Source organism: Lacerta agilis, chromosome 13 (genome assembly GCF_009819535.1).
Source record: "Lacerta agilis isolate rLacAgi1 chromosome 13, rLacAgi1.pri, whole genome shotgun sequence".
In the NCBI taxonomy this organism is placed as follows: domain Eukaryota; kingdom Metazoa; phylum Chordata; class Lepidosauria; order Squamata; family Lacertidae; genus Lacerta; species Lacerta agilis.
In genome coordinates, this window is record NC_046324.1 from 20078397 (window position 1) to 20090869 (window position 12473).

General features: G+C 39.0%; 1 protein-coding gene across 1 annotated transcript in view; it reads right to left on the minus strand.

Moving 5' to 3' along the window:
- The window catches only part of MEF2A (myocyte enhancer factor 2A), a 60437-nt gene extending 52495 nt beyond the window's left edge, over positions 1-7942 (minus strand). Inside the window, 1 exon segment of the mRNA XM_033167932.1 lies at positions 7724-7942. Within this exon segment, the coding sequence (XP_033023823.1) occupies positions 7724-7777 (54 nt within the window). The 5' untranslated portion in view covers positions 7778-7942.
- Between the last annotated feature and the right edge of the window lie 4531 nt (positions 7943-12473).

The window sequence follows — 12473 nt, forward strand, 5'->3', positions numbered from 1 at the left end:
TGCTATAGGAAGATCAGGCAAAGAGTTCCTGAGCTCCCAAGTCATTTAGCTCACTATGGGTATCCTGGCCAACCAAAACAAGGATAAATAACCAGACTGTCACTTCCCGAGCTGGAGGGGGTAAGTATGTGCAACAGAGAACAAACCAATAAACCTGGTTAGAAAGTAGAGACCCAGTAGATTTTAAACTTATTGCCAGCAAATCTAATTCATTGTGCAAATCTCTGGAGACCAAAACAAAACAGAATGTTTGAGGGGCAACACACACAACTTTCATGCACATTTCATGAACATTTTGGTTCTTCAAGCATGGGAGTAACGTAGCTTCAACAGTGCCCTTAATCAAAGTAGATATATTACTTTTCTGAAGTACAGGGGTTGGGAACATGTGACCCTTCAAGTAGTTCTACTCAAAACTCCTATCAGCCCCAGCAAGTTGATGGTAAGAGTTAATGGGAGCTGTATTCCAACAACATCTGGAGGGCCACAGATTCCCATCAGTGATCTAAGGAATGTAGAGAATCTAGGATAGCCTTCCTTATAGTTACTAAAAGCTATTATATTATAGAAGCTAGTGTGTGAAATTGCTCCAAGACTCAGGCTTTTCCCACAGAAACACAACCAAGTTGGTCCCACAGGAACACAGAATTTCTACTGCAGAAGAATAAACCAAAGCATTATAAAGTTGTTCTTTATCTGAATCTGTCCATGTGCTCATTCGTGCTTCTTTCTGGGACACTGGCCAAACGTGTGTAAGAAGTGGGACCAAGAGTCAAATAAAGTACATAGATATACACAAATCTGGCACACGTCCAGAAAGGAAGTTCACATAGCCCTGTTAGGAATGCATTCCGAGATGAAATTATTCCATGGCAAACTTCACAGGGTGGGGAGTTTGTCTACCAGATACTGTAACTAGAAAAAGAATATCCAGACCTGCCAAATACAGAGCTTAAGCATGTCTAATCTACAAAGTTCTATTCAGGAATTCATCTGCATAATTTAAGAAGCCCACAGAAATGACTGGGGTGACTCTGATATGTGGCTAGCAGTTCTAAAAACAGAACAGACTCTGTCTACCTGCCTCTAGCAGCAGAGCCAATTCTTCCTACATATTGTAAGCCAGGGGTCTTCAAATCTTTGAAGCATAGAGGCACATCTGGAAATGTAGCACACTGATGGAGGCACTGTGAAATACTCATTTCTTAGAAGTAAACTAGTGGTGCTCAGATTTCCCTCTTCAAAATAGGCAAAATACCTCCTGCGCAAAAACGAATAAACCCCTCTTAAAAAGCAGGCAACAACCCTCACCCCACAAAAAGGAGCAGACAGTCCGTCAGCCCACCCAAACATCAGCAACAACAGAAAGCTTTAAAATCTCAGTTTAAAAATGGAGGGGGGGCAGGGCGCCCTTGGCAGATACAGGGGGGCATTTTGAGTGTGCCATGTTGTCCATGGACACCACATGGGGGAACCTTAATTCTAAACCAATTACAATATTCTGCCAGTGGACAGAACATCTATTAATACCTTACCCAAGATTTTCTTGGAAGTATTCATTTCATTCTTTTGAGTTTTAGAGAAACAGTGAGGTGTAGTGGTCAGAGAGCTGGGCTAGGATCTGGGAGACCAGTGTTCAAATCCCACTTGGCCAATGAGTGACTTTGGGCTAATCACTGCTTCTTGACCTAACCTACCTCACAGGGTTGTTGTGGGGATTAAATGAGTAGGAAGTTGATACAAATTCAATAAATAATAATAACTGTCACAAGTACACTTAAGAAATAACTGGAAAAGTTTTACATTTTGGTTCACAGCAACAACCTTTAAAAAGTGATAACATATAACCCATGACCAAAAGATTTTCAAAGTTAAATAAGCATCGATCAGAAGAGTTATGATTTAGTTATTGTTCTCAGCTCAATAATTTTATCTGATTCAGATAATGAGCTTAACAATTAGGTCAATGCACCAGCAGCACTGCTCCAAGTACAGATGGAATTGGGTTTTCCATTAGGCTGCCTGCATTAGCGCTCCATAATCTGAAATGATTTCTTTTAAGTAAAAACTGTAGTTATACAATTGTTAACTATTTTCAAGAATAAGTTGCTGGAATAGTATATGTGCTTGTGCTGATAAAAAAAATGGGGGGTACAAAATTCCTAATGCTATACTATTGTGGACATAGGTAACTGTTCAAGAAGCTACAGAGCTTAAGCCATAAACCCTTTGGAAAATAAAAACAGGCAGGTTTGTAAACAGTAAATTCACAAGCGGCTTTAGATTTTGTAAAACACAACAGCAAAGGCAAAGGCTCTGGGTGGATGAGGCGTAAAATCTGGACCAGCAGCAGTAAGAACTCTCTTGCCTAACTTCAGTATCATTCCCACAATTTCAAAAGGACAGGGCTGGGGGAGTAGTGCACATGCAGGCCTTGCCTGTATACATTCAGAGCAACAAAATACTGTAATTTAAGGACAGAGATTGAATAGAAGCATGTAAATCCCAAAGGTCAGGTTCAGGGTATCTAATCATCCAGCGGAAAGAGAGAGCTGCTCTGGGTAGGTAATCCCAATGTTTGGAGGGATCAATTGTACTTGTGATAGATGAGGTGGTAATCATTGCATCTGAACATGTTTGACACCTGGGGTGCTCTTTTTTGTTCCTGAACAAACAGACAGTGACCAGGAGTGGCTCCAACCCCTTTTGACAACACTGGATTGTGCTACTCTGTACATACTTCTGTAACTTCTAGAAGGGACTGCAGTAAACCTGCATCTTATGCACATTACACATGATTCCAACCATATGTGCTTGGCTTTGTCTCTCTCTGCTTCTCTCCTTCCTCCTCTCTTCTGCTGCTCCACAAACCTGAACCTGCCTAGGCAATTACTGCTCTGTACACCCTGGAAGCAGGGTTCCTTGGGCTGGCAGAATGGTGACTCTGCGAGTGGTGGGGATGCTCTCACAAGAACTCACAGAACAATTTGAGTCCCCATAAGAGCATCCCCACCACTCCCAGAACCACTAGCTAAACACAGGGCGTGACAAGTAGGACTTGCCTGGAAAGGCCAAGAACTTACAAAGCTCTCTTTGCACTGGGTCTGCTTGGGCCTTCCAGATTCCTCCCACCTCTGATCCTTCCCCTTACAGGCAGCCTTATAGAAAGTGGATTACCTAGCCACAGGGCAGCTATTTCATCCTCCTATAGAGGGGGACTAAGCACATGCCCCACCTATAATGTGAGTAATAATGGCTCTGAAAGCAATTTTACCTATATGCTACTTTTGCTTTATATGCGTAACCCTTAGAACTGAACCCGCATGTACAGTGGGAGTTGCCTTTATTGTAGTGCATTTTACAGGGATTGTCAATGAAAACTATTCTGAAGCTCAAGCAGGTGAAGAATGCTATAGCTCACCACCTAATGAATACTGGAAAGCAAAAATAAATTGAACTGTACTAGTTACCTGGCGTTTCTGGGCCCAAGTGCAAGCTGCTAGTTCTTATTTTGAACTCCTTCAATGATGGAGAATAACCTGGAAGATCATTTCTCCCTTGAGCTGCCTGGATAGTTCGTCAGTTTTGAAGTAAAGACATTTGCTATAAGGTCAAATACACCTCTTTGCTTAGGACCTTTTGCAGAGATTACAAGACTTATTTCAGAAGGCTTTTGGCTTCTGGAGGCAATTAATAGGCAGTTCCAAGTTCATTTGATGTTTACGAAGTTTCACAAGCTTTTTGTTTTTGGCACCTTGTTTAATTACCGTATTTAAATGTTCTGTGATATTTGTATGTAAAACTGCTTACAGCATAGAAAAGGTATATAGATGTAAATTAAAAGTTTATTAACACAGACTATGCTTATGTAAAAGGTCAGCTCAAGGAGAGTTGAAATTAGACCATTTCAAACGCTGAAACAAAATGAAATTCAACAAATTTACTTTTGCTGCTACTTAGGGTAGGTATTACACAATGACACGAAGGAGACAATTACTACTATACTTAAGGGTCAGACTGTAAGATACAGAGGAGACATGTGAAAAATATTGCCCCTACAATCACACCTGGCACTTATAATCAACTGGCACTTATAATAATTGCAATAAACGTCTTCTAAACCCCAATTTCTCTTTTGCTTCACATAGCAGGCAAGGAAATTTACCAAAATGTATTAACTAGTACTATATCCATATATTGCTCAGTGCCAGAAAAACATTACATTTTTAATCCACCGAAGAGCACAGAGTGATGTATGTACATGGCTCTCCTCCTGCCTTCTCATTTTACCCTTACAGGATGCCAGTTGCTTCAAGTTGCCTTTAGAAAACTGCAGTAAACTGTTTGGGCAGTAACTGTGAACTTGTTTATTTGAAGCGTCCAAACCCATGGAAGATCACCCAACTTATGTCTCACAGGGAAAAACACACTCCATTGTGGCAAAATAACAACATAATCACATAGTGACAAGTTCTTCAGACACACCCCTGCTCTGTGACTATACTGGTATACCTCTGGTTACGTACTTACTTCGTTCCGGAGGTCCATTCTTAACCTGAAACTGTTCTTAACCTGAAGCACCACTTTAGCTAATGGGGCCTCCCGCTGCTGCTGCGCCTCCAGAGCACGATTTCTGTTCTTATCATGAAGCAAAGTTCTTAACCTGAAGCATTATTTCTGGGTTAGCGGAGTATGTAACCTGAAGCGTATGTAACCTGAGGTACCACTGTATTCTCAATAAATTGAGGCTTAGCCCGTGACCTCAAACTACATGGTAACAAGTTATACACAACTTGGTTTCCATGTGTTATAAAGTTACCATTTGAACAACATGGTAATCCATACATATCTCTTAATAAAAGTTTATAAATGGTTTGCAACAGTAAGAATGCCAACAACATTCAATAAAATCACCTAAAAAAATAAAATAAAAACAAGAAAATAGACAATTGTGTATCACAAATAAACCTGAGCAGTATACTAAATAATTTTTTTAAACGTAAGCGTCAGAGTCCACAGAAGTTTGCATAAAGTTAAGTTTTCAAAAGGCTTTAAAAAATCATTCTTGTCACCACCTGACAAATTACCTGAGAGAGACTATAGGGGTGCTGTCACTGATAAAGTCATTTTCAAGTGACAATCCACTAGTCATCAAACAGCTAGCAGGATCTCCTCATAAGATCTTATATTAAAGATTAATTTAAACAGCAAAACCATCAACTTGGCTCGAAGTATAAGGCAGGCAGTGCAGATATTTCAACACTTGTATAACATACTGTATTGGCCTGAATATAAGCCTCCCTTTTTTTCCAAATTCTGACTGTGAAAAGTTAGAGTGCAGCTTAAATTCGCGACCTTAAAAAAATGGGCTTTTACTATATCGCTGCTGAAACAGACATACAATAAAACAGAATGGGTGTGAGTGCCTGCTGAATTTTAAGGCAGCAGTTTATATTTGGGTATTGTATTTTTTCCCCTTGAATTTTAAAGGTGCGGCTTATATTCAGATGCGGTTTATATTCAGGTCAATACGGTATGCAAACCTGGGTGTCTCATTAAGCACCCTATCAACTGCTCCAGTGGTGGGGTTAGATTAGTAGGAGAGATGATAAGCAACTGGTAGGGTGGGGAGAAGGAACAGTCTAGATAAGTAAAGCAGTGGATGTCACCCACCCACTGAATAACTTATTAGGGTGGCCTTAAGTGCAGCTTTCTTCTTCAGGACAAGCAGTTACTTCTTCAGGACAAGTAGTTAATCTCAGCCCACCCACATGTACTGCATACCCAACCATTTCACTGACACTGTATGGAGATTTGCCCACACTAAAGCAATCCATCTTAGACTGAATCGTAAGTGGAGCTGCTATACCCAAGCTTCAAGTGAAGTGTAATAACAGTCATTTTTTCGTCTTGTGCAATAAAAACATCTAAAACCAGAACAATGCATTTGAGAAACCATAAAATGATTTCAACTTTGTACAACAGTGACGGGCAAGCCTTCTCAGTGTTTTATTAAGTCCATCAGGGGCTTTTAATGTTTACAGAATATAATGTTCTGCCTTTACAAAAACATAACAAAAAATTCTTATAAGGTCACAGACCTGATAAGCATTTGCAAAATGCTTTTATACACTTAATTCATGGGGAAAAGTTATCTTATGGGGAAAAGTTCTCACTTAATTGTTAACAAAGATGACTATTTGATGATGCTGACACTGAGTCCCTTTGATAGCCCAGTTACAACCATTTATTCCATCTAGCTCAATTATATAAATGGCCTACAGCTCATTCAGGCAGATAAGAGTTTGTAATTACCATTACAACGACAGTCTCATGTTAATTATAATCCCCCAGAGTATCAGTTACTTTGTATACAGGATAGAGCTGAGGTATAATCCTATCTGAAGAGAAATGTTTTAAGACTTCCCTCGCTATAGTTTAAGCCAGTATCTTGTGTGTGTAAAGGAACACACATAATAAAAGTACAGCTAAATAATAGCAATAGTATATTTCTAAACAAGAACTGGCTGAAAACATGAAAAGTTTCCTTACTACCCCATGTTTCTCCTAAAATAAGACACCGTCTTATATTTTTTTTCGCTCAACAAAACACAGTATGTCTTATTTTCAGGGGATGTCTTATTTTAACCACGTCGCAACGGTACGCTACATAGCCACGCCTCTCCAGGCTGTTTTAATGGGAGGTACCACGTCACTATGGCTTATTTTCGGGGTATGGCTTATTTTTGGGGAACGGCTTATATTTCGCAAATGCATAGGAATCCTGCTATGGCTTATTTTATGGCTATGTCTTACTTTAGGAGAAACAGGGTACTGTATTCATCTTACTGAACAAATATAGTTAAAATGCTGATTTAATGTCAGGTGCTGGGAGTTTTCCCCCATAAAAGATACAAGTTTGTGTTTGATTTTGCCAATAAATCAAACTGATATCTTCCACCACCACCCCCTTAAATCAATAAGTGTCAATAGTTTCAACAGGAAGCTGGCATAAACCTCTCTTTGGAAGTAAACTTTGAGAGAAAATAGCACTAGGGCCCGCTTTGGAGCCTCTCTTATAGATTGGTGTATCCATGTCAATGGAATTTTGCCAGATTAATATGTTGGGGGTAGGGAGCAGACAACAAAAGGGGCCAACCAATCAAAAAACAATATTAGGCAGATGCAATTTACAAAGCTGGTAGAAAATATCTAAATCAGTGATGGCCAAACTTGGCCCTCCAGCTGTTTTGGGATTACAACTGCCATCATCCCTAGCTAACAGGACCAGTGGTCAGGGATGATGGAAATTGTAGTCCCGAAACAGCTGTAGGGCCAAGTTTGGCCATCACTGATCTAAATGTTCTCATGGCTTAGAACAGCTAGGATTGTGAGATCTTAGTTATTATTCTATATTTTATACCTTTTCTTATTGGTTGTTTGGTCACATGACTCACACGACTCAAACAGTATCTGCTCTGTCAACAAAGTGTGTGGAGCCAGATGCCATTAAATCAAGTTATTGTCAAATTAATGACACAATTACTTACTTCCAAAAAACCTTCCACAGCACCTTATATAAGATCAATAAAAGTAAGACAAATTTCCAAACAGGTTTACAATCTAATAGACATGGCACAAGAAGAAAAGGAGATGAGGAGGACTTTGCTATTGGGGAAGTCATATCAAATGACCACCTTTGCTTAACATTATTATTTCTCACCTGTCTGTTCCGTTCGTCCATTATTCTTGTGATCTGTATTTTCTTCCTCCCCATTTTCACTTTCCTTCTTTATAATCCAGAAGCACACAAGTAAAAGTATCCACAAACTTTGTATCCTAGCACATGATAGATAGTTGTCTTCCAGGACTAAAGCCTAAATTCTTTTCCACAACCATGCACTGTGCTGTCGTGAGGAAAGCCTAGAATGAAAAAACATTAAAATTGGTTTCTGATGTCAAAAGTACATATTTCACATCACAAATGTTTACATATTACAAGTCAAATGCAAGACAACCCAGCCTCTTCTCTGATCAGAATGAAATACAGTGAATTATATCATATGATGTGTTCACTGTACTCTGATCAAGACACAGAGTTCAGTCACAGAACCCAATTCAAAACTTTGCATTTGTTACCCAATGATTTAGAGGTACAAAAGTCAAGAACTCTTTTTTTAAATAAATAAATCCTGAGCCAGTCCTTCAGCTGCAACTATTTTATTCTATCAAGGCAATTTTAGAAGTATCACAATTATTTAATACCTTATTGTGCACAGAAATGTACCAATAACACATGGTGCAATTTATTTCTGTTTTATATATTACATTATAGAAGTCCAAGTATTTAGCAGTTGTGTTTTAGTATGGACATGCAGAAAACTAGCACAAAAGCAAGACTCTTTCCAACATTTTGCAATATGAAGTTGAACTAAATTGAAGCCCAAACTGCCCAGGTCTTGCTCCACCAGTTACTCTCCTGGTTTGTCTTTCTGGAGAATAGTGCATGCTCAAATAGAAGATGCTATTCAAGAACAAAACATCTTTTGAATGCCGTTTAAAAATAAATCCATTCTGAGACTTCTCCATGTAGCACTCCATTTTCCCAAAAGACTATTTCACAGGAACATACAGGCTGACAAATAGCTGAGAAATTCAAGGTTATATTCATTACTGTAAAACTTGCAATTTTTCACACATCACTAACAAGCCAATTACCAATCCAACACTTCTTTGCTGCTTGCAAACTTTCCCAATAAGCCTGTGTCACCATCCACATAAATGAAAAGGCTTGCAAGATGAAACGTGTGCATATGTGCTGGGGCTCACAAGTTACATTTTCCTTAAAAATGTAGAAACTTCCTCTGAAATTATATATATATATATATATATATATATATATATATAGAGAGAGAGAGAGAGAGAGAGAGAGAGAGACTGCAATAAACTAAGCAGGCACTACACATTGATGTTTTGGGAGCCAATCAGATATAATCCAGGTTAGTACCAAACACACTTTGCCTGACTGCACCCATTGTGAACTATGGTGAGAGAAAGCCAGGAAGGAGGAGAATGGAATCTGCTTGTGGGGAGTAAAGGGAACACAAAGTACAAGTCTGTGAGTGCTCTCAAAGCAACACGTTTCTGAATTGACCACATGATAACACAGGTACAGGAAAAGGCAGGAGTTGGGTAAGTCAACATAAAGGCAAGTGAATGCATTAAGCTACCATGCTTGCAAGCAACAATATATAGACATACAAGGCATTTTGAGCAAATGAACCTTCCTATCTTTATTATTCTCCATGGGCAAGGTGTGTGTGTGCACACATATTCAAAATATCCCCACTTGGTATCCTCAAGTCTTGGGCCTATGGCCCTATGTAAAGATGTTCATCTTGAACACAGATCTGCAAATACACTTCATCACTGCTGAATCTTGGAAACAACACTGTGAGACTTCTTGCTGCTTTTTAGACATCTGACACTAGATTGAAGAAGTGGGAAGAACGGGAAAGAACTACCATGGATTGGCTATCAAGACCAGCCATGGTCTACAGACCGTTGGCCCCAATCCAAGTCTGTCAAAGTAATTTAAAAAAATAGGATTGATTACAGAGTTTGCAGTCTTCTAAATTTTTCCCATAAAGGGGGAAATGGGTTACTGAAATCAACATCAATTGTCTCAGTCACCTGTCACAAAATGCCCTACCTTTCAGCCATGTATAGGAAAATGGGCAAATGCACTAAACACAATTATCAAAGTTAATAAGCAGTGGCAACACAAGATTAGTCAGACAGCATTTCACATTCACCCTCAACTGAGAATACAGCCATGATATTCTGATGCAGTTTTAAAAATGGATAAGAGGAATATAATTTGAGAAATTCCATTTGAATATTCCTCTGACATCTAAGTCATGTTTTAGAGCTTAGAATATCATTAAAATGCCCAGGAGACAAAGTTAGAAGAAAATGAAAATGGACACATGTGTTACTATTGGCTCAGAGTGTAAAAATACAGTACAGCTTTGTGTAGATAAAGAATGCAAATGTGTCCATGATATGAATACTACCCCTTTTTACATCATGGAGCAGGCTACATTTAGGAAGGTAGCACTACTGAATACAGATGCCACCTGCATGTGGCATCCTTAATTGAAAAAAGATCCTTAAGGGAAGAAGGTAACGAAAGCATGAAAACACAGGAAATACCTCTGCCCAATACTCTGAAGAGCCACTACCAGTCATCCTGCTGGGCTAGATGGATAAGCAGTTTGACTTGCTGTAAGATAGCTTCCTGCCTCTGTTGAGGAATAACTACTAGACCAACATACTTGCTGACTGAACAGAGAAGACTGCTTTTGTCCTGATGACATTATGTATCTTAAAGTGCAATATAGAGGACAAAGGTCACAAAGATACAGGACTGAATAAGGCACCAGCCACTCAAGCTGTGTCCTACATTTTATTTTATTTATTTAATTTGTCTGAGGATCTCAGGGCGGTTCACAGCATAAAAATACAAAATAAGAATACATAATAAAAACAAGCAAAAACAGAACAAACCCATAACCCCCCCAAACAGACACAGGGACAGCTTTATATCAGAAGTCTCCGAGTGCTGCAGTTTTTCTGTTAAAGACATTTTTTATTTAGATAGACTTTTACAGGTAGTGGTCACCTTCCTCCTGGTGTATTCTCTTTTCTCCTTTGTCATTTTACCCTTCTGTAAAATTAGGAACGCCAAGACAGTTAACAGTTCACTTCAAAAAAGGAAACTTTTCAAAAATGAGGTGATTGGTAAAAAGGAAGTTGAAAGGGAAAGGGAAAAGGATTCAATATCAGGGTATTCAAAACCACAAGCTCAGCTAGAATTTACAGCACAGATCAAGAAAAGTACCATCAAGCTGGCTTTTAACCAGCATGGTTAAAAAGCATCGTCAAGGAAACTAACCGATGGCGTTTTCATAAAATGGAAGTCTGGCCCAAATGGAGAACAGAAAGGAAGGGAAATAATTTTGAAAAAAAGAATGCAGTTAGCCATTAAAAGATGCAAAGGGGGGGAGTAGTTGTGGAGTATATTGATTAAAGCATTGACACCAATTTTAAAAATGTATTTAAATGAATCAGAAGCAGGGGGGCTTTTGACAAAGTCCCTCACCAAATGCTCCTGGGTAAACTTAAATTGTCATGGAATAGGAGAATACATTTGGAATTTTGTCATGACACACACTGAACTCCAAAGTAGAACCCTTGTGCAAGAGTGCTTAAGGCATACATTTTCATATGTTCAAAGTTATGAAATAACTTCTTATTTATTGTTGATATATAGTTTTGTTAAGGCAAGTACTAACCAGTTTTTCTCAGAAGAATTCCCCACACCATCTGCTTTTACAAAGAAAAAAAACCTGATTATGTGAATGGGATAGCTGATGACATTTTATTATACAAACTGCACACTTAAAAAAAAAGATGGAGTACTGATCCATATGCAACGTTTTCTTCTACCACCTAGTTTTAAACTTGCTAGCTTTTAAGTCCAACTAACTCTCATGTGGGTCTGCCTCAGCACCTTGATACAGTTTGTAAAAGTCTCTCTGCCTGAGCAGCATAGACCAGGAAGTTAGATGCAATGTTTCTTCCCTAAGCAGAAGCAGTTCAAAAGCTTGAAACGCTGACACTAATCTGATTTTTCTAGCTGCATGAATTAAGTTATAAAACCAGGTAGTATCTCAATTGTCAATCCAGAAAAGCACATAATAAGCAAGTGGGAGAGCAAGGAAGAATGATGTGGGGAAGATGTGCTACGTGGCATCTTGAAACAATAGGAAATAATCAGTGTTCAAAACACCCATTGTTCTAGGTGCATTTTGCGACAGGAAATTGGTGCGAGTAGTTTCTGAGCTCTGGGTGCAGTACTGAGCCTAAAATCTTGGATTAAAACTGCAGAGTGGAAAGAAAGGAGGACCTTTTTCTGCCTCCCCTCTACCAGCTACTTTCTGAAGACTGGAGAAGAGACCCTCTTAGGAATATTAGGTGGGTGGGGAGGGGAAAGACTAGACCATGTGGAAAACAAACATAATATTTTAGCTGCAGTTCATTCATTTTCAGCTTTGTATTCTTGTGATTTAAAAAGTGTGCCTAGACATTCCATTGTTGCGCCCATAACCTAGGTTTAAGGTGCCATTCAGTTCCTAGCTTTCATATCTCAGTTTCTAACACTGGAAAGAATGCAGTTCCATCTATTCCAGGTGAAGAGAATGGGGCAATGGGGGACAGCTGTTCAAAGGGGATTGCTGCCTGAAGGTCATGGGAAGGATTCATCTTATCTGCTCCTACTACATTCTCAAAACTGCCCACCAGGACTAGCTATGTATAGCTCTCATGGAAACAGCATTCAGGTTTACATTTTTTAAAAGGATTAATCATGTGGTTATATTTCCTATAAGATGAACTCAGTTCATTTTGGT